The 23,432-nt window shown below is 39.3% G+C and overlaps 1 protein-coding gene across 3 annotated transcripts in view; it reads left to right on the forward strand.

Annotated features, from left to right (window-relative positions):
- The window catches only part of ATP8A1 (ATPase phospholipid transporting 8A1), a 268,024-nt gene that overhangs the window by 179,473 nt on the left and 65,119 nt on the right, over positions 1 to 23,432 (forward strand). For all 3 annotated transcript variants that reach the window (XM_023224492.2, XM_023224493.2, XM_023224494.2), the window contains one exon: positions 11,014 to 11,186. In XM_023224492.2, coding sequence (XP_023080260.1) covers positions 11,014 to 11,186 — 173 coding nt within the window. The remainder of the gene's footprint in view (positions 1 to 11,013; positions 11,187 to 23,432) is intronic.

A 23,432-nucleotide genomic window follows, 5' to 3' on the forward strand; every position in this document is an offset into this window, starting at 1 on the left:
ATATAGATATAGATATAGATATAGATATAGATATAGATATAGATATATACTTTATGTTCTAGGGTACATGTGCACAACATGCAGGTTTGTTACATATGTATACATGTGCCATATCAGTGTGCTGCACCCAATAACTCATCATTTACGTTAGGTATATCTCCTAATGCTATCCCTCCCCCCTTCTCCCACCCCACAACAGGCCCCAGTGTGTGATGTTCCCCTTCCTGTGTCCAAGTGATGTCATTGTTCAGTTCCCACCTATGAGTGAGAACATGTGGTGTTTGGTTTGCTGTTCTTGCGATAGTTTGCTGAGAATGATGGTTTCCAGCTGCATCCATGTCCCTACAAAGGACATTAACTCATCTTTTTTATGGGTGCATAGTATTCCATGGTATATATGTGCCACATTTTCTTCATCCAGTCTGTCATTGATGGACATTTGGGTTGGTTCCAAGTCTTTGCTGTTGTGAATAGTGCCACAATAAACATATGTGTGCACGCATCTTTATGGCATGCACGTCTTTATAGCATGATTTATAATCCTTTGGGTATATACCCAGTAATGGGATGGCTGGGTCAAATGGTATTTCTAGTTCTAAATCCTTGAGGAATCACCACAGTGTCTTCCACAATGGTTGAACTAGTTTACAGTCCCTCCAGCAGTGTAAGTGTTCCTATTTCTCCACATCCTCTCCAGCACCTGTTGTTTCCTGACTTTTTAATGCTTGCCATTCTAACTGGTGTGAGATGCTGTCTCATTGTGGTTTTGATTTGCATTTCTCTGGTGGCGAGTGATGAGCATTTTTTCATGTGTCTGTTGGCTGCATAAATGTTTTCTTTTGAGAAATGTCTGTTCATATCCTTTGCCCACTTTTTGATGGGGTTGTTTTTCTCTTGTAAATTTGTTTGAGTTCTTTGTAGGTTCTGGATAATAGCCCTTTGTCAGGTGAGTAGATTCCAAAAATTTTCTCCCATTCTGCAGGTTGCCTATTCACTCTGATGGTAGTTTCTTTTGCTGTGCAGAAGCTCTTTAGTTTAATTAGATCCCATTTGTCAATTTTGGCTTTTTCTGCCATTGCTTTTGGTGTTTTAGACATGAAGTCGTTGCCCATGCCTATGTCCTGAATGGTGTTGCCTAGGTTTTCTTCTAGGGTTTTTATGGTTTTAGGTCTTTTAAGTCTCTAATCCATCGTGAATTAATTTTTATATGAGGAGTAAGGAAGGGATCCAGTTTCAGCTTTCTACTTATGGCTAGCCAGTTTTCCCAGCACCATTTATTAAATAGAGAATCCTTTCCCCATTTCTTGTGTTTGTCAGGTTTGTCAAAGATCGGATGGCTGTAGATGTGTGGTATTATTTCTGAGGGCTCTGTTCTGTTCCATTGGTCTGTATCTCTGTTTTGGTACCAGTACTATGCTGTTTTTGTTACTGTAGCCTTGTAGTATAGTTTGAAGTCAGGTAGCGTGATGCCTCCAGCTTTGTTCTTTTGGCTGAGGATTGACTTGGCAATGTGGACTCTTTTTTGGTTCCATATGAACTTTAAAGTAGTTTTTTTCCAATTCTGTGAAGGAAGTCATTGGTAGCTTAATGGGGATGGCATTGAATCTATAAATTACCTTGGGCAGTATGGCCATTTTCATGATATTGATTCCTCCTATCCATGAGCATGGTATGTTCTTCCATTTGTTTGTGTCCTCTTTTATTTCATTGAGCAGTGGTTTGTAGTTCTCCTTGAAGAGATCCTTCACATCACTTGTATATTGGATTCCTAGGTATTTTATTCTCTTTGAAGCTATTGTGAATGGGAGTTCATTAGTGATTTGGCTCCTCTGTCTGTTATTGATATATAAGAATGCTTGTGATTTTTGCACATTGATTTTGTATCCTGAGATTTTGCTGAAATTGCTTATCAGCTTAAGGAGATTTGGGGCTGAAACGATGGGGTTTTCTAAATATACAATCATGTCATCTGCAAACAGGGACAATTTGACATCTTCTTTTCCTAATTGAATACCCTTTGTTTCTTTCTCTTGCCTGGTTGCCCTGGCCAGAACGTCCAACACTATATTGAATAGAAGTGCTGAGAGAGGGCATCCCTGTCTTGTGCCACTTTTCAAGGGGAATGTTTCCAGTTTTTGCCCATTCAGTATGATATTGGCTGTGGATTTGTCATAAATAGCTCTGATTATTTTGAGATACATTCCATCAATACCGAATTTATTGAGAGTGTTTAGCATGAACGGCTGTTGGATTTTGTCAAAGGCTTTTTCTGCATCTATTGAGATTATCGTGGTTTTTGTCTTTGGTTCTGTTTATATGCTGGATTATGTTTATTGATTAGCATATGTTGAACCAGCCTTGCATCCCAGGGATGAAGCCCACTTGATCATGGTGGATAAGCTTTTTGATGTGCTGCTGGATTCAGTTTTCCAGTATTTTATTGAGGATTTTTGCATTGATGTTCATCAGGAATATTGGTCTAAAATTATCTTTTTTTGTTGTCTTCCTGCCAGACTTTGGTATCAGGATGATGTTAGCCTCATAAAATGAGTTAGGGAGGATTCCCTCTTTTTCTGTTGATTGGAGTGGTTTCAGAAGCAATCATACCAGCTCCTCCTTGTACCTCTGGTAGAATTCGGCTGTGAATCCGTCTGGTCCTGGATTTTTTTTCAGTTGGTAGGCTATTAATTATTGCCTCAATTTCAGAGCCTGCTATTGGTCTATTCAGGGATTCAACTTCTTCCTGGTTTAGTCTTGGGAGAGTGTATGTGTCCAGGAATTTATCCATTTCTTCTAGGTTTTCTTGTTTATTTGCGTAGAGGTGTTTATAGTATTCTCTGGTGGTAGTTTGTGTTTCTGTGGGGTTGGTGGTGATATCCCCTTTATCATTTTTTATTGCATCTATTTGATTCTTCTCTCTTTTCTTCTTTGTCTTGCTAACGGCCTATCAGTTTTGTTGATCTTTTCAAAAAACCAGCTCCTGGATTCACTGATTTTTTGAAGGGTTTTCTGTGTCTCTATCTCCTTCAGTTCTGCTCTGATCTTAGTTATTTCTTGCCTTCTGCTAGCTTTTGAATGTGTTTGCTCTTGCTTCTCTAGTTCTTTTAATTGTGATGTTAGGATGTCAATTTTAGATCTTTCCTGCTTTCTCTTGTGAGCATTTAGTGCTATAAATTTCCCTCTACACACTACTTTAAATGTGTCCCTAGAGATTCTGGTACGTAGTGTCTTTGTTCTCATTGGTTTCAAAGAGCATCTTTATTTCTGCCTTCATTTCATTATGTATCCAGTAGTCATTCAAGAGCAGGTTGTTCAGTTTCCATGTAGTTGAGCAGTTGTGTTTGAGTTTCTTAATCCTGAATTCTAGTTTGATTGCACTGTGGTCTGAGAGACAGTTTGTTATAATTTCTATTCTTTTACTTTTGCTGAGGAGTGCTTTACGTCCAACTATGTGGACAGTTTTTGAGTAAGTGTGTTGTGGTGCTGAGAAGAATGTATATTCTTTTGATTTGGAGAGTTCTGTAGATGTCTGTTAGATCTGCTTGGTGCAGAGTTGAGTTCAATTCCTCGATGTCCTTGTTAATTTTCTGTCTCATAGATCTGTCTGTTGTTTACAGTGGGGGTGTTAAAGTCTCCCATTATTATTGTGTGTGAGTCTAAGTGTCTTTGTAAGTCTCTAAGGACTTGCTTTATGAATCTGGGTGCTCCTGTATTGGGTGCATATATATTTAGGATAGTTAGCTCTTCTTGTTGAATTGACCGTTTACCATTATGTAATGGCCTTCTTTGTCTCTTTTCATCTTTGTTGGTTTAAAGTCTGTTTTATCAGAGACTAGGATTGCAATCCCTGCTTTTCTTTGTTCTCCATTTGCTTGGTAGATCTTCCTCCATCCCTTTATTTTGAGCCTATGTGTGTCTCTGCACGTGCGATGGGTCTCCTGAATACAGCAAACCGATGGGTCTTAACTCTTTATCCAATTTGCCAGTCTGTGTCTTTTAATTGGAGCATTTAGCCCATTTACATTTAAGGTTAATATTGTCATGTGTGAACTTGATCCTGTCATTATGATGTTAGCTGGTTATTTTGCTCGTTAGTTGATGCAGTTTCTTCCTAGCATTGATGGTCTTTACATTTTGGTATGTTTTTGCAATGGCTGGTACTGGTTGTTCCTTTCCATGCTTAGCACTTCCTTCAGGAGCTCTTGTAGGGCAGGCCTGGTGGTGACAAAATCTCTAAGCATTTGCTTGTCTGTAAAGGATTTTATTTTTCCTTCACTTATGAAACTTAGTTTGGCTGGATATGAAATTCTGGGTTGAAAATTATTTTCTTTAAGAATGTTGGATATTGGCCCCCACTGTCTTCTGGCTTGTAGAGTTTCTGCCAAGAGATCCGCTATTAGTCTGATGGGCTTCCCTTTGTGGGTAACCCAACCTTTCTCTCTGGCTGCCCTTAACATTTTTTCCTTCATTTCAGCTTCGGTGAATCTGATAATTATGCGTCTTGGAGTTGCTCTTCTTGAGGAGTATCTTTGCGTATTCTCTGTATTTCCTGAATTTGAATGTTGGCCTGCCTTGCTAGGTTAGGGAAGTTCTCCTGGATAATATCCTGCAGAGTGTTTTCCAACTTGGTTCCATTCTCCTCATCACTTTCAGGTACACCAATCCGACATAGATTTGGTCTTTTCACATAATCCCATATTTCTTGGAGGCTTTGTTCATATCTTTTTACTCTTTTTTCTCTAAACTTCTCCTCTTGCTTCATTTCATTCATTTGATCTTCAATCACTAATGCTCTTTCTTCCAGTTGATCAAGTTGGTTACTGAAGCTTGTGCATTTGTCACGTCGTTCTCGTGTGATGGTTTTCATCTCTATCGGGTCGTTTATGGACTTCTCTGCATTGGTTATTCTAGTTATCCATTCATCAAATCTTTTTTCAAGGTTTTTAGTTTCTTTGCACTGGCTTCGTAGTTCCTCCTTTAGCTCTGAAGTTTGATCAACTGAAACCTTCTTCTCTCAGCTCATCAAAGTCATTCTCTGTTCAGCTTTGTCCCATTGCTGGTGAGGAGCTGCGTTCCTTTGGAGGGGGAGAGGCGCTCTGATTTTTTGAATTTTCAACTTTTCTGCACTGCTTTTTCCCCATCTTTGTGGTTTTATCTACCTTTGGTCTTTGATGATGGTGACATACAGATGGGATTTTGGTGTGGATGTCATTTCTGTTTGTTAGTTTTCCTTCTAACAGTCAGGACCCTCAGCTGCAGGTCTGTTGGAGTTTGCTTGAGGTCCACTCCAGAATCCTGTTTGCTTAGGTATCAGCAGTGGATGCTCAGTTGGAACTGCAGAAATCACCTGTTTTCTGTGTCGCTCATTCTGGGAGCTGGAGGCTGGAGCTGTTCTTATTTGACCATCTTTCCCAAGCATGTTTCTTATAAACCAAATAAATATTATCACTCCTTGGCCCACTGTTTTACAACTAAGGTTGATGACTAAGTAGCTGATCTAAATATACACTGTATTACATTCATTAGACAATTTAAAATATTTGAGGCTGAAATAGATGCTAGATCATAACTACCTCTTTTTCATTTTCTCTATAAGATAAGCACATTAGCATTTTCTTTATTATGAATCAGCGTATTTAAGATTATACAGGAGTTTTACAGGCAGCAGAAAACAATCCTTAAAATGGTCACACAAGAAAACCACTCTAACTTCCTATAAGATATTCTCTAATCATTAATAATTTGATTATTCTGTTATTACCTTTTCATCAAAGACCTCTGTTCCAAAGGGATTATAGAGATATAAATAGATCAGTGACTCGACATCATGCTACCTTATGTAAGTATACTGTAAATGAAGTATTTCAGGGATCCAAAAGATGGAGGTATTGATGTCACCTAGAAGACTCAGGGAAAGTAGGATCAAGGGAATGTGTCTTGGTTTATTTGTGCATTATTTTTAGAATAAGAAAATTGTGACCTTTTAAGTAGGCTTAAAGAAAAAAGAAATAGTGCCAATGGGGAGAATGAAGATGCAAAGAGAAGTGAAAGAAACAAAGGTGAGAAGGCAGGTGTTCCCCCAGCTCAAGAATAGAGGGGAATAGGTAAAGGGAAGTTTTGAGGTTAAGGAAGGAAAGTTGAGGGAATTCTTTCTGCTATAAATGTATAAATGTTCTCAGTAAAACAGGCCGATGTTTGCTGAAGTGACAGGGGCCAAATTTGGATTCTTGAGGAGAGAAGAAAAGGTCTGGAGTAGCCTCTGGGAAACATGGAATCCACTAGGCATGGATAAAAGTGTAGACCAGCAGTGATGAGCAGCCACATAAGAAGAGGGAGCTGGAGTAGATCCTGCCCTCGCAGTGAGGTGGCTTTTTCCTTTCTGTGTTAACCAGACAGAGCTGAGAAGCTGTGTTGGGTGTGGCCTAAATGGTGAATTTGCAAGGCAAGAAAGCATGGTAGGAGGTTCAGGCTAAGGGCTTCCAGTGAGCACTGGGCTCTGTGTGGTGCTGTGGGTATGGGAAGAGCAGAGCAGAATGGTTGTCCAGAATGGCCACACAGGGTGCAGATCAAGGAAGGGGCACAAGAATCTCACTTTCCACTGTGACTCCCTCCCTTGCCTGGCTGAGTGTCTGAACCCCAACCTTTCCTCTTGCCTGTCCATCTCCCCAAATTGCCTTTACCTTACAATGTCTCCGATGCTCCTGGACTTTCAGCCCACAAGTGAAAATATGCAGAACAAGGAAATAGAGATCTTTTATTTCATTGAGGCTGTGGTCTTTGATCCTTTTTCTGATTTAGCTTCTCATTACTATATTTTCACTTTCACAAGTCACTAAGTTTCAATATTTAAAAAGTTCCCCCTTCAGTAGCCAAAAAAAACAAAACAACAGCTAATATAGTAATAAATTTATCCTTAGCTACAGGAGATAAGCTTCAATGCAATGCAGCCATAAAGTATGGCTCCTGGACTTAGGGGAGAAGCAATAAACTTTCATAAATAAAAGAATTTGAAAATACTCCCAGCAGTAAATAAGGATAAAATATAACTTGTAACTGGCAGCACACAGCTAACAACAGAGCTTACAAAAGAAAACTATAAACTAAAATGAGAAAATGTTTGCAGCTTTTTTGGTTGTTGTTACCTTGCACCCTAGGTGGGCTGGCAAGTGAACTCACAGTGAGAAGTTTTTGACTCACCTTCTGAAATGTTATTTCTATCACATCTCTTGACACCTTCTGATTTGCCAGAGATCTGTGATAGTCACCAACAAAACCTAGGGGTACTGATGTCATGAATTTAGATAATTTTCAACAAATTTTAAGGTGTTAGAGAATGCCTTGGAAAGGAGGGAGAGTGGGGACCGTGGGACTGCATACCCCACGTTGGTTCATGAGGGTGTTTCACAGTTCTGGGGTTTACTTGACTTTCAGTCTTATTTTGTAGCTGAGCTTTCAAGAAATTTGAAGTCCTCCTGAGGTCCATCTCAGGTTTCATTTCAGGTTTTCAGCTCAAAAATCACTTGGGCAATAGCTTAAAAGAAAATACAGAGGCATTTTAGTGAGCAATGCCTTTGTTTGAAAGTCTGTTATAGTAATGGATTGTTTGTTCCCTAGAAAATTAGGGAGCAAAGAGAAGACCTCTCTCTGTGTGTGTCTCTCTCTCACTTTGTTTCTCTCATCAGAAAAAAGGGGGAAATGGAGCGTTGCCAACAGGATGAAATCAGAATTTATCAGTGCTCTCATTCAATAAATATGTATTTCCTGAGCATCTGTAATTGAAGATACTGCCTTTGTTGCTGGGAAACAGGTTAAACGCGGTCTTTCCTGTCAAGAAACTCTGAGGGTTTTGCTGCAGTAGAATGAGTTACACTTGGTAGCACGGACAGAACCCGGGAGGGCTTGCAGGGTAAGCTTGCTTTTTGAAGGCAGTGGATGATCCTCTGGAAAGGAGGACATTCCAGGGAGAGGGAAACAAAAGGAACCAAGATTGTGAAGGGCACTGGGAAGGAAAGTTAGGCTCAGAATATAGAAAGCCTTACATGCCATTTTTAGGAGTTTGGACTTTATTGTGTCAGCTGTAGAAAGCCCTAGAAAATTTTTAAAGCAAGAAGAGACAAGATTTGTGCTTTAAATGTGTTGTATAAAGAGAAATCTCTGTTGGCGGTAAAGACAAGATGAGAGACAGATGATGAGGGCTCGAGGGAAGCAATAGAGGGACTGGTGTGGGCATTCCATTTCTAACTTGCTGTGCCTGGTACTGTCTGAAGTTTGGTTTTTTGTTTTGTTTTGTTTTGTTTTGTTTTGTTTTGCTGGATTGTATAGAGAAAGACAGGCTACCACTGAAATTGAATTCTCACTTTGATGTCACTACTGCATAATGGAGATAACAGTATTGCCTCCTGCTCAGGGTGGTAGCAAGTGTTAACTTAAATGTTGCATCTCTATGTGTAGCTCTCAGAACTATGCCTACTGTGTAGTATGTGGTAAATATTTTTTATCAGTTCACTGACTTATTTATTCATTTACTCTGTATGAATTTGCTGTTAAGATAATCCAGGGGAAATCTATTATAGATTGTCATTAGTAAATTTTGCTTGTGGAATTATTACCAGCATTTTTCACTTCTTTAAGTCCTCTTGGGCCAAAAATTTCCAGCAGGAAACAGGAGGGTGAGGCTTGTAAATTAAAACAGCTACTCTCCCCCCACCCCGATGTAAAGTGTGAACAGAGAATTTTGCAAAGAATGCTTTTATATAGTGGTCCTTTGTGTCACTGTGTGTAATGGGGAACAGGGCAACTGTTAAGTGAAGCTTCAGCATTAGGAAAGTTGGGCAGTCTTTCCTTATAGTACAACTTGGTTCTCTTATTTTGGTAAAAGGATTCTGATATTCCAGAACATAGTGTGAACCATATTTGCATACAAATGTAAAAACACCTTCAAAAATCCCCAACATAAAAATTTAATTGCCTATACCTTTGCTTCTCTGTAAAATAACTATAAAATGACTATATATATAAAACAACATGCTTAAATTGGAACAATAATTGTAAATCCCATGAATATAATAAAAATGGTTATATAAGTGTACTGTATTTTTATTGTAGGTATATTTTATTATATAAATATATATTTGTATTTATTTTATAAATAACTGTAGGCTTAATACTCAGAACAGAAATCTGATAGGAGGGCAATTATTCATTATATTTCCTTGTGCCAGGCCAGTGTTGTGTTTCTTCACCATGGTAGCGTTCTTGTGAAATAGGAAATTGGCTCCATTAGGTTATAGGAAGAATCTATAGGATGTGGGGAGAAAAACTAAATATATTGAAACCTTATCCCTTTGAAGAGCTGGGAAAGCAGTTCTTGACAAAGGGAGAGAAATACATCCCTTCTGTATAGTTGAGGTGAACAAAGCTGTCCTTGACACTAAAGGCTTTTATTGTCCCTGAAAGTGAACTCTTCATTGATGGAAGGGGTTCTTTTATTTGATCCATCAAGATTACCAAGTCACAGGTCACCATCCCCAACTAAAATACAACATCATGAAATCATGATTAAAGTTACAAAAGCCAGTTCATAAAAGTGGCAAGAGTTTACAGATTCTGTATTTCCTCCTCTTAGTTACTAGGAGTTAAATTCAGTAGCATTGAGGATTTTTGAAAGAATGCCCGTAAATTATTTAAATTACAGTTTGCTTAATGAAGTGATACATTCTGAGAAACATGACATTAGGCAATTTTGTCATTGTGTGAACATCACAGAAGGTACTTGCACAGACCTTGATGGCATTGCCCATTTCAGACTCAGGCTACACGAGATAGCCTATTACTCCTAGGCTACAAACCTGTACAGCCTGTTATTGTACTGAATACTGTAGGCAACTGTAACACAATGGTATTTGTATATCTAAACATAGAAAAGGCACAGTAAAAATATGGTCTCACAGTCTCGTGGGACCACCATGGGATGTGCAGTCTGTTGACCAAAACATAGTTGCGTGATGCATATACTCCCCAGCTTTTTCCCTTGATTCATGGAGAAGCAACTTTGACTAGCTCATAAATTAACACAATTTTTTAACGAAATAATTTACTGAAAATATGTTTGCAGTATTGTGATTGCATGGTCGTGTAAAAAGTACAGGTTCCTCTTCAAAGACTTTCCTCCCCGTCTGATTAGGAAGAAATAGTAACTTCGGTTAAAAGCAAAATTTATTCAAAGACCTAGGCTAACATTCTTAAATATCTGCTAGCCGTAATAAAGAAATCATGTACTTTATGTTCCTAGCTCACACAGTTTAGCCTAAAATATTTGCCCTGGCATGCTTATACTGGTCCAAGCAAGCATTAGGTCATAGCCTGTTCCTCTTCCTTATTTAAAAGTGTTTTTACCTTTCTCAGCATTCCACAAGTACTTTCTCCTTCCTTTGTTCTCCTTTACCTTTGCCTCTTAAAAGGTTCTAAGTTGCTAGCCAATCGGGACAAATACTGAATGTGAGGTCCCATTCCAGCCAAGGGAAACCGGACACAGCAGTAGGGTGAACACGTCAGGTTATACACGACCCTCTCTCCTTTGTTCATTGTACTCTCGTGGCAAAACTGCTGGCGAGTGTTTACTTTCTGCAAAAAGTCAAAATGACCTTACTAAATAAATTTATGTTCAAGTGCTGTTTCTTTATGGCACCAGGGAACAAGCATTTCAAACAGCTGTGGTTAGAATAATGAGCAAAGACTACAGAATCACCTGAGGAACAGGTGACTTACAGTCTAGTCCCAACTGTGCTAGGAACAGATGTGTGACTTCAATCAAGTAACTCACTTTTTCTGATAACAATTGTCCAGGCCTCTGAGGGGCTAGTGAGAATCAAATGACCGGAAGTATATGAAAGCAATTTGAAACATAAAAAGCACTGAAAATAACTAAATGTAGTTGCCAGATATCCTTAAGGCATCGTAGTAGAACAAATGGGAGTAAATGTTGATGGCATTTTTGCTTGTTTGATATTCCAGGGAACAAGGGAAACTCTCAGCCGTCACTGTACTACCCTCGGTGATGCTCTCCGGAAAGAGAATGATTTTGCTCTTATAATTGATGGGAAAACCCTCAAATATGCCTTAACCTTTGGAGTACGACAGTATTTCCTGGACTTAGCTTTGTCATGCAAAGCTGTCATTTGCTGTCGGTAAGTTCTCCTTAACATTGTCAAATTTTAGTAAGGAGTGACTTCATCCTAAGTTCTTGATTTATAAACGTCAATGAAAGTAATCCAGAATTTGTAAAAGTTAGGTTGCTTACTAACGTCTTCACTCAAGACCCGAGGTTCACAAACTGGGATGGAATTTGTTAATTTTAAAAAGTGAGTCCTAACAATAATTATCAAATATTATTCCTCGTTTGAATCTACAGGTTTCTTACCATTATCTTTGTTTAAAATTCATTATCTACCTGCATTTCCACCTGGGTCGTTTCTTTAACGGTCGTGTGTTCTGTATTTAAATCTTTGATCCAGCTGCTAAGACTTATTTTGGGGGAATAGCATGATGAAAGGTACAAACTGAATCATTTTCCAAATAGCTGGGCATTTTTCTGAGAGGTATTTATTGGCTATACATTCCTTTGCCTTCTAATTTATAAAATTGCCTGTATCCTAAATTAAAATCTCTTTTGAGTTATCAAGGCCTAATTCATAGAACTGCATTTCTGTAAATGACATAGCTCCAGTCCTTCCTGAGTTTTTTGTCAAGGAATCTTCCCCATATGCCTTCCTAAGACCTAAAGTAGGTTCATGAATATGATAAATATGCCCAGGCTCCTCTTTTCTGATCACCGTGAAAACTGAGGATTTCTCCTTTGTCATTCACTGTTGAATCTTAGGAGTTGACCGGTCTCGATCCAGGGTAGCAATTTCTCAAATTGCCTTCTCTTCCTGGGAGATAAAATGTTAGCAGGGATTCTGAAAGATTTCTCAGAATCTGTGCTTTTGGTATTATCTTTAAAACTATTCTATGTGCTTTTATCGTTTTCTTTAAAAAAAATTTACTAATAAAGTTATGCTTTTTGTACCTCTTTTGTCTGGGTTTATTCACTTAAATATTTTGTATATGATATTATGAATTAGCCATACCTTATAGACATTTCCTAAGTTTCAGCTGAGATATACTTTCTGAAATATAATTTAAACTATTCTCAATATCCTTTATAAGCATCATTTTAGCCTATAAAATTATACCATATTCAGAGAATTAAGAGTTGCTTATCTTTCCCAGGAGTCTAATTATTTTAGTCATATAATTTCTTTTTCTTTTCTGTGGTATGTATTAACAAATAATATTGCTATAAATTTCTTGGACAATATATTGTACAGATGTTTAATATTAGTCATCAGGCTCTTTGTTTCATCATAAAGAGATTGGAAATTGTTTCGACTCATTTTTACTTTGATATTCTCATGCTATTTAAAACTTACTTTTACAGTGATTTTGCTTGATTCCTTGCAAATATCTTTCTACGTGTGACTAATGTTCAACTTTGACACTTTTCATCAGAATAATGTTGTGCCAGATTTGGTCACTTAATCACTTTCACTAATGGAATCATAAGGATCAACAATAGATTGCTCAAAAGCACAAAAGTGTTAAGATTGCTGGCTCCTAGTTGGAAACATGAAACAGAATACAGAAGTATTTAGATAAGATGGCCAGTTCCCTAGAGTCATCTGTTATGTGCCTACTTTCTGTGTGCTGGGCACAGTGCAACACATAAAAGATGAGTAACACTTGATACCTGCTCTCCTTCATGTATCTTTCTTTTTAAGTCAAATCACAATTTGGTTTGAAAGATGTGGGAGGCCAATTTTCATATTGCAGTAATTGCAGCGGAGCCTCATTCTTAAACCATTGCTTAACACAGTACCTCCCACCATTCTTCAAGAAGTCAAACCACAAAATTAAACAATAGCAGAGGGAAAGAAAAACTAGAAAGCAGAGTCAAGGGAGAAAAAATATGTTCTGTGCTTGTGGAATTCCCTCCCAGAATCCTTGTTCTGGATGCTCACAAGTCACATGGACCTCTGGGCTTCTCCAGGCCCCAGACCCCTGGGAGGGAATCACACCCTGCCATGCACGTGCGACTCAGCTCTGAAACCGAGCTTATAAAGATGTGTGTGGCCCCTTCCTCCCTCGGTTCTGTTTTATGCATATTTCAAGACCATGAGGTCCCTATGCAGACACTGAGTTTTATTTCTAAGTTTTAAGGGTTTTTTTTTTTTTTTTCTTAAGTCACATATCTTTCCTCAGCTTTTTTCTTCTAATTACCTTCATACTCTCTCTTTTCCCATAAGAACTGTAGTTCAGCTTCCGGCATGTTTGAGAATTGTTCTAAGCCCATAATTACATCAGTGCCACTGCCAGATTTATGTCTGTGCACCTACTTGGCCTGGTGCCTCTTGGCATTTAAACTATTGGCACAGATCATCTTCTTGTCATTTTGCTTACTGACCTCAAAGTATAATTTCCATGATAATGCTTCTATCCCTGGATAGGAATAGGTGGGCCATTATGCCTATCATTCTTTCCAATTAAACCCAAGTGTCACTCCTCGTTTCTCGAATGATTACAATCTCCTGGCCTCAGGAAATTCTCTATTTTACTCCATTAGAAGATAGACGCTCCAGATAAATACTGATTATTATTTCAAAATACAGTTCGGTACTGTTTCCCAAATTCATTTATGCTCATGCTGGCTTTATGGGCTTTTCTTTCAAATTTAAACTATTTTCCAATCTACTGCTTGTCATTCCACACACATGCAGATAATTCAGAATCTGATCTTCCTCTGCAGTCTTCTCTTTAGCCCTAGGTAGAGTGGAAGTAGAAGGGAAAGCCTTCCTATAACAGATAATGAGAGTCTCTGTATTAATTCCATCGTCAGGATTGCATCAGCCACTTTCTTCCCTGATACTATCAGCACAGGCGGCAGAATGAGGCAGTTTTTAGTGTTTGCTTCATTGACACAGTTCTAAAGATGAGTGTTGTCCCTCCAGAGTCTTCAGCTGAATTGAAAGAAACAGTTGTTCCCAGGCAGCAGACATTATGTCTCTCTCTTACCACTGTTTTCTGAAGGAAATTTTCAGAGACAGAACTAATCCCCCCACCTCAAATTTATTCAGAGCTCTGGAGTCCTAGTGGTTTTGGTTTCCAAAGTATAGGTTGAATGTTATGCCTCAAATATTTTTCTTAAGTATATAAAACCCAAGAAGTAGAATGAAATCTGTTCTTATCAGTCTAACAAGCACTGTATTTTCTTTTCTTTCTGTTTTTTTTTGTTTGTTTGTTTGTTTTTTGTTTTTTGTTTTTTGTTTTTGTTTTTGGAGACAGAGTCTTACTCTGTCACCCAGGGTGGAGAGTGCAGTGGCGCAATCTCAGCTCACTGCAACCCCTGCCTCCCAGGTTCAAGCAATTCTCATGCCTCAGCCTCCCAAGTAGCTGGGATTACAGGTGTGTACCACCATGCCCAGCTAATTTTTTTAGTAGAGCCAGGCTTTGGCCACGTTGCTCAGGCTGGTCTCGAACTCCTGAGTTCAGGCAGTCCACACACTCGGCCTCCCAAAGTGCTGGGATTACAGACATGAGCCACTGCGCCTGACCAAGTACTGTTCTTTCATAGATACGGTGCCGCTTTTGTTTTTAACATTGTGAGTATTTACCTGTGTAACTTGAATAGTTTGATAGGAATCAGGCATCTAATTTATAGTTTCTGATACATTTTCCCACTTACAAACTGCTCCTTTGTGGTTCTTCTTCCTCTGTATTCCCTCACTCAAGCTCACTGATTCTCATGATTTGGTGTGATCACAGATAATTTTGGAGAATAAATGAAAGTTATAGACAATTCCCTCCAGAAGAAGTACACATGCACACAAACATGTAAAATTGCATGAAGCCCTTCAGGGGTTTTACAGACTCACTGAAACTCCTTGGAGAGGTAGACGTAGGGAGAAAAGCTTGTTCTAAGACTCATGGAGATTTATGGATACAACTGAAATCAAAGGCTATCCTGGGGAGTAACTGTACTAAATAAGTAATTCTTAGTCTCAGGGACCAGTGCTTTATGCCCTCTTGTCTTACAGCCTGTATAATCGGCATTAAAGCATTTTATCTAGAGATTCACAGAATGCTTGTTCTAGCTCTACTGCTTTGGCAGTTTGGATATCTGATGGAATCTCTCTGGCCTTGGTTTTGTGACCTATAAAATGAAGAGATTGGAATATCAGTGATTCCAATCTTCCAGGGAACCCGGATGCAGAAGGCAAATAAAAGTGGACCAGCTTCGTCATAGTAGGGTGGGAAATACACACAAGCCCCCTTCCTGGGTTATCTTATCCCGGCTGGAAAGCTGCTGGCCAAAGGACCTCTCGTAGCCCTTTTAGGTTTTGGATGAACCTTCCTTCTGTTGGCCACTCTGCTTGGAATAGTCTTTCTACTGCTGGGATCAGCTTAATTTGGGGAAGCATCTGTTCTACCTCTTTTGATATTCCCTCCAGAAGAGAATGGGAATGTTGCAGTGAAGTATTACTGTGTGTTAAATAGCATGTGGTTTCTGAGGTCCTCATCAGTTCACATAACCCAGCCTTTCAAAGAGTCTTACATTTTTTCTGTAGTTGTCAGTTTAGTTTAAACATATTTTGAAACTTATGTTCTGTGACAGTTGGTTGAAAATTGGCTTAGAGCCTCCAGCTTTTAGACTGTCTAGTAATCATCGTTCTTCTACATAATTTATGTACTCATGTCTTCTGAAAAGCAAAAGTTAAATTGAAGTAAGCATTTTTTCCTACTTGCAACATCTCTAATCAAAGTTTAACCCCCTTTTAGGCCATTTTCCCCATAGTGTATAAAAAACACTTGACTTCAGTGAGTGTTGTCATTTGGGAGTGGCATTCCAGGCAAAACCTTTCACCTTACTCCTATCAAGGGGTCCTGCAAGAAGTCTAAAGGGACACTGAATATTTGCTGTCATAGCATGAGTGCATTAAATAAAGGCAGATCTACTTCTTAAATCTTTGGAGATTGTCTTTAGCTTTAAGAATTTCTCTAAATATATGTTCTACTTTAAAGTAGTCAGGAAGTACAAATGAAGCTAATAAATGCTCAACAGACATTCCTTTAAAGAAAAAAATTTGTGAACACCATTGGATGCCAAGCAGATGTTTGGCTTTGAAAAGACTTACAAACTGTTAATGAATGTCAACCCTATATTTGCTTCCAAGAAAATATGAATAAATGTTGGAAATGTTGAGAGAATATTTCTTTCATACGTGTACAGCTAAAAGAGGACACACTGAATAAATTTTATAACTTCATAAAATGCCAATAGTTTGCTTTAACATAATAATCGTCTGCTCAGCCCTGCCCATCTCCTTTGCTATTCCACCTTGACTGCGTAGTGTTCAAGGCACTGCAGTGGCTATATTATAGCCTGTTAGCCAATTATGATGACCACCACCAGAGAAGTCGATATTTGACAATAAAATGTCTAAAAATATATAAGAAATCTAAATGCTACAGAAGCCTACTGTAATTCAACATTTTAAAGTTTTAGGTGTGACTCCTTTTAGGTAAACCACTATCACCGTTGCCCCCATCCCCAGTACACACACACACACACACACAATCAGAACTGCAGATTACATAATTCTGATGAGATAGGTAACCTGTAATGGAAAGTACATAAAGTATAAATGCACAGCTTGGGATTTTTGCAAAGTGCACACACTCCTGTGACAAGCACCCAAACAGGACCAGCCCCCAAGAAGCCCCTTATGCTCCCTTTAGTTGAGGCGCCTCCCAAAGATAACTGTTACCTTGATTTCCATCACCATCCCTCTTGTTCATTTTACTATTTTTCTGTTTTGTTTCATACTAACTTTGAATAAGCAAATATACCTTCCACAACCACATCCAAATTCTTGATGATCATTTTCTGTTCCATAAATTTTAAATGCAGTGCTCTGTAGCTTTCTACTGAAGGCCTCCCTAAAGCTTTACAAAACCAGTACATCAGCACTCTCCTCTATTCTTCAGTCAAATACATATCTACCTAATAGATTGCGTACAGTTCTCCGACAGTTCTGATTTGCTAAGGACATGATGTGTGGAACCTATGGCATTTCTCTGACCTGTCAGCCTACAGACCTCATTGTGTGGGAAAGGGAAGCAGAGTCAGCTTGGTGTAACTGGTTCTCCCGGAACCCGTGATGGTTTCCAGTGATTACCTCCTTTTCAGTAAACCTATGTGAGCCATTTTGACTTAGGACAAGTTAAAGAAGGGCCTGGTGTTTTGAGCAGGGTGGGGCATATGTTTTCTGTAAAGGGACAGATAGTAAGTATCTTTAGGCTTTGCCATACAGCTTTCTCTCTTACAGCTACTCAACTCTGCAGTTGTAGCATGAAAGCAGCTCTAGATGATATGTGAATGAATGGGTGCGACCGTGTTCCAATAAGACTATAAGTACAAAAACCGCTGTTGCCTAAATTTAGCCCTGGGGCCATAATAAAGTGTCTGTAGCTCATGAATGAACATGGAGGGAGGTAGTTAAAACAGAACTTTCCTGCAATACTGATGGAATTCTCGCTAAGGTCTCCTAGTCTCTCCAAGGAGAGTAATTTCTAGACTGTTCCTTTCTTTTCTCAAAAACTGAAACATTTCCTCATCTCTCCTCACTGGCCGGTGTCCCTTTCTCCACAATTCCTTGAAAAAAAACGGACATTCTTTTTATGGTGCCAGCTGCACAATCTGGTGGCTCCATTAAACTTATCCGTGCCGTTGTAACCAAGAAAATCCCTAAAAATAAGGACATGATTTTGTTTTACAATGAAGTCTCAACACATATTTACATATAGCAGCAAGAGAGAAGGGAAAAACCCAGGGCTATGTATATCTGACCCTGCTCTGTCACTGCAGTGCCTTCCCTCTGTTCTAGGGAAAGCACCAGCAAGGTGCTAGAGGACATGCCAGCAAAAGAATGAGAAGATGTGCAAGCTGGCCATCTCCCTAGAATCTTGAAGTAAAGCAAATTGCTCTTTGATTTTTATGTGCTTTTTGTGTATTCCCCTTATCCCCAGTCCCATTCTATTTACTTCACCTTAGAAAAAATATTCTCAAGTGTTTCCTATGTTCGCATCTATTTGCTGTACTTTAGTTCTGTATATGTGATTCTGTGAAAAATATCTATTACATGTGTATTGAATTGAAGAAAAGGTTTGTGTTTATAATGATACTCCAGTAAAAAAAAAATTTGAGATGGAGTCTCTGTCACCCAGGCTGCACTCCAGTGGCGTGATCTTGGCTCACTGCAACCTCTACCTACTCCACCCCCCAGCCCCAGACTTAAGTGATCCTCCTATCTCAGCCTCCCAAGTAGCTGGGACCACAGATGTGTGCCACCACACCCAGCTAAGTTTTTGTATTTTCAGTAGAGACGGGGTTTTATCATGTTGCCCAGGCTGGTCTCGAACTCCTGAGCTCAAGGGATCCACCTGCCTCAGCCTCCCAAAGGGCTGGGATTACAGGTATGAGCCGCCCGCCCAGAAACTTTTTAACCTTTATTTGTTTCTGAGACATATCCATGTCACCATATGTAGGACAAATTTATTTTGTGTTTGTTTTTGTTTTTGAGAAGATAGAATCTTGCTCTTTTGCCCAGGCTGGAGTGCAGCCTGATCTTAGCTCACTGCAGCTTCGACCTCCAAGGCTCAAGCTGTCGTCCCACATCAGCCTCCTGAGTAGCTGGGATAACAGGCCTGCGTCTCTACTCCCAGCTAATTTTTAAACTTTTTTTTTTTTAGAGACAGAGTCTGCCTTTGTTGCCCAGGCTGGTCTCAAACTCCTGGGCTCAAGCGATCCTCCCACCTAGACCTCCCAAAGTACTGTGATTACAGGCATGAGCCACTGTGCCCAGCCAAGTTTGTTTATTCTTATCACTGCTTGTTATTACACTAATGCATATACATCATTTTATTTATCTCTTCTCATAGGGATACCACAGAGTTTTCCTCTGAATCTTTGCTACCATGAGAAGTACTGCAATGTATATCCTCTCTGTGCCCCCCAGGCAGGAGTTTTTTTTAGGAGATATTTATATATGGTGGGGTGGGGGGGTATGGGAATGCTTGGCTGTGGGGTATATATATATTTCTTTCCCATCAGAATTGCCACGTAGTTCCAAAACAGCTGTACTAGTATGCCAACCCAGATCCATGGAATAGAGTTGCTGATTCCCTGCCTTAATAACAATACATAGTATTACTGAATTTATAACTTGGCCAATTTGATAGTTGTGAAATGACACCTTGTTGTTTTGATTTTCATTTCTCTGATTAATAGAGAGATTGAGCTTCTCACAGGAGTATTTGCCTTTCTCAGTTTCTGCTTTTGAAATTTATTCATTCACTTACTCATTCAGCAAGTGTTTTTTGAGTGCTCACTCTGTGCCAGTAACCTTAATAAGTACTAGAAATAGAGCGGTGAACAATGGGAAAAAAATAATCCCAGCCTTCACATCATAACTGTTGTTCAATAACATAAGTATACACACAAATATTCAAAAGACAATAATTGCTGTGTGTATGTTTGTGTATATATGAATGGTAATAATTGATGTATATCAAATAGACATGTATAAAATTAGTGGTAATATTGCTATGAAGAAAAGCAGTACATTGAAGAGGGGAAAGGGATGCTGAAATTTCAGTTGAGTTTCTTCTCTTTTTTCCTGCTTGTGTTTGAGAACTCTGCGTATTCTGGACATTGATTTTTTTGTTGTTGATTATTGATGTGGCAGGTGTCTTCTAGGTTGGCTCCCTTCTTAATTTTGCCTGTGATACCCTTCCTTAAACAGAAATCATTGGCTTTGACATAGTCACACTACACTAATTTTTTCCTTTTATGGTTTGCACTTTTTGGATATAAAGGACTTTCCACTCCTGCATTTTCTTCTGTTAACTTTTTTTGTTTGTTTGTTTTTTAATCTCACTCTGTGGCCCAGGCTGGAGTGCAATGGCACAATCTCAGCTGACTGCAACCTCTGCCTCCAGGATTCAAGCGATTCTCCTGCCTCAGCCTCCTGAGTAGCTGGGATTACAGGCATCCACCACCACGCACGGCTAATTTTTGTATTTTTAGTAGAGATGGGGTTTCACCATATTGGCCAGGCTGGTCTCAAACTCCTGACCTCAAGAGATCCACCTGCCTCAGCCTCAGCCTCAGCCTCCCAAAGTGCTGGGAATACAGGCGTGACCCACTGCACCCTGCCTCTTCTGTTAACTTTACAGCTTTAGCTTTTTCATGTAGGTCTTCTACACATATGGAGTTTATTTTCGTATATGCTATGAAGGAGGGGGGATCCTTTGTTATTCATTTCTGCATCATGAGCAAATTCTTTCAATAGCATTTACTAAACAATCCACTCTTTTTCCCTCTGCTAGTGTTGCCCTGTGCTGTAGTGCTCAGGAACTGAGGCCAGACTTTCCAGAGCCTAGACTCTACCTCTTAGTAGCTGAACAACAGATCACTTCTCCGGTTTTAGTTTTTTAATCTTTTTTTTAGAGATGGAGTCTTGCTCTGTCACCCAGGCAGGGGTGCAATGGTATGATCTCAGCTCACTGCAACCTCCGTCTCCTGAGTTCAAGTGATCCGCCTGCCTCAGCCTCCTGAGTAGCTGGGATTACAGGCACCCACCACCACGCCCAACTAATTTTTCTATTTTTAGTAGAGATCTGTATTTTACCAGGTTGGTCAGGTTGGTCTCAAACTCCTGACCTCAGGTGATCCACCCACCTCGGCCTCCCAGAGTGCTGGGATTATAGGCATGAGCCACCCTTCCCGGCCCTGGTTTTTTGATCTTTAAAATAGAGAGAGAAATTGTTCTTCTCACAGAGTTACGAGGAATAAATGAGCTAATACATGGCACCTATTATTAAAATGTTTGTTGCTCTATAAATGATATCTAATTTTCTCTTGTATAGCCTAATTGAATATTTCACGTGAAATGTATATTTTGTCTGACAGTATATATTATATACTGTCATATATAAAGACTCCCCTCTGACCGTTATGGCCTCTTCTGTGTCCTGAATTTTTTTTTTTTTTTTTTTTTTTTTTTTGGTCTGATATTTAATTTGCTAACCTGGCTTTCCTTTGTTTCATTATGTGTCTTGCCTTTTCTTTTTCTCCAAATGGTTATGTTCAATCCTTCTGTATAATATAGTGATTAACAATGCTGTATCTGTCCAGCCTGAGCAACAAAGTAAGACTTTGAGTCTCCATAAAAATTAAAAATTAGCCAGGTGTGGTGGCGTACACCTGTGGTCCTGAGACAGGAGGATCACTTGAGCCCCGGAGGTCAAGGCTACAATGAGCCAAGCTGGCACCACTGCAGTCCAGCCTGGCGGCAGAGTGAGACCTTGTTCCAAAAAATAAAAGAATGCTGTGTCTGAATCCACACTGCTTGGGATTGAATCCTAGCTTCACCACTTGCCATTTTACCTTAAACCTTAATAAATATTGTTTCTCTGTGCCTTGGTTTCCTCGTTTTTAAAATGGTGACAGTAGTAACTTATGGGGGGGTTCTGAGAATTCAATGTGTTAGGTGCAAATAAACATTATATTAACTGTTATTATAATTGTTGCTATATTGGACCTCATTTCTTCCCATTTGGACCTCATTTCTTCCCATTTATTTTGGTGTCTATTATAATTTTGTTTCTGTTTTTTTTTTTTTTTTTTTTTTCCTCTCCCTGACTTTCACTCTCTAGATCAGACTTTCCTATGCCGGTTTGAAACTTTTATACTTTATTCTATTTCTTGTGTTTTGGTAACTCTATTTGTGCTAATTTTTCCCCTTAAGTGTCCATATGTTTTAGTGTGTCTTCCTTTCCTGCCCCCACCTCTCCAGTAAAGAGACAGGAACTGTAGATAGTGATTTTGTGTGTGTATCCAGGGTCAGTCTGATCTTATATTTTTGTAAGTAAGCTCCTTTTTCTCTCCAAAAACTTCTAGAAAATTTTCTTATTCTTTAACCATAATGTGTCTAGGTATAGGTGTCATTTTCTTATCTATGTTTTTGGCCCTGTGTGAGCCCTTTCAATCTAAAGATATATGTCTTCTGGAAAATTATTTGTCATTACTTTTTATATTTTCCTTCGTATTCTTTTCTTGGACTCCCATTTGTATACATGTAGTCCCCTCTGTTCCTCTTTTCCCCTTTTTCCACAGTCTTTCCTTTAATTGGCTGATGTCTTGGACAAATTTTTGATTTGAACTTTCAGGCTGCATCATCTTTATTTTAGCAGTTACATTTTCATATTACTGTTTTCAGTTAGTTCATCATAACTGCTTTTCCTGGTTTCACGTTTCTCTCTAAGGTTGGTTATTATACTTTTTTTAAATTCTTATATCTGTTTTTACTAGGTCCTGTAAGTTGTATTTCTTTTTCGCTCATGATTCTCTCCTGTCTTAAAAGCTTCCCTAAAGGACCCTTTTCCCTATTGTTTCTAACAGGCACTAATATCCCTTTGGAAGAACATCAAAAGCTAAGTCCTAATTAGGTAAATTTGGAGGCAGGGCCCAATCTCATTTTATTAAATTCCTGTTTCCCCCTAGTTCCATTACCTGAGCACTCCTCTTGTTAGAGGCAGCCGCCCTCTGATGGCATTCCCTGTGTGAGGTGGCATTCGGGGGTCTGTCAGCACAGCCATATTATTGGCACCTGTCCCTGCCTGGCTCTGTGCCTTCAAGTTGACCAGAAAGATCTGGCTTTCCTGTTCCGAGGCTTGGATAGGAATTCTTTCTGCAGTTTTAGCTTTAGGGCACTGAGGATGTACTCCTGGAATTGGAGTGTTTTGTTTTTTAAGCATGTTATTTTGGGCTTGTTTTCATAAGCTCCAAACCTAAGCCAAACTCTACAGTTGCAATGAGAGAGGCTCCATCCAGCCCAGTCTCACCCCCCTCATGCTGGTCAGCTCAAACAGGGTGCTATGGGCGGAGAACAGTGCCGCCAGAAAGCTTCCCATCTGTGTTCTTCCATTATCCCTCGCACACCACTCTTTTCCTCCATGCTGCTCAGCTTCTCCCAAGTATTTACCACTTCCTAACGCCGCAAAGGTTTCTCTTGGATTTTTAGTTGATAATTATGACCCTGAAATTTACTGGCCTCCTTTTGTAACTCCTGACATCTTCAGAGTTGTATTTTAGTTTCTGTCAATAGTCTGTGCTACCAATTGTTCCATCTTTAAAAAGGTGAGAGAAGGTTCCTTGGAGAAACTTACCTACATAGCACAGGAAGGTCATGAGGCAGAGAAGAGCAAGCTGATTTTCTTCCAACCTAAACCTTCCAATCTGGGCCTTGCATGATGGCTCACACCTGTAATCCTAG

This window comes from Piliocolobus tephrosceles, chromosome 3 (assembly GCF_002776525.5).
Source record: "Piliocolobus tephrosceles isolate RC106 chromosome 3, ASM277652v3, whole genome shotgun sequence".
Taxonomy (NCBI): Eukaryota; Metazoa; Chordata; class Mammalia; order Primates; family Cercopithecidae; genus Piliocolobus; species Piliocolobus tephrosceles.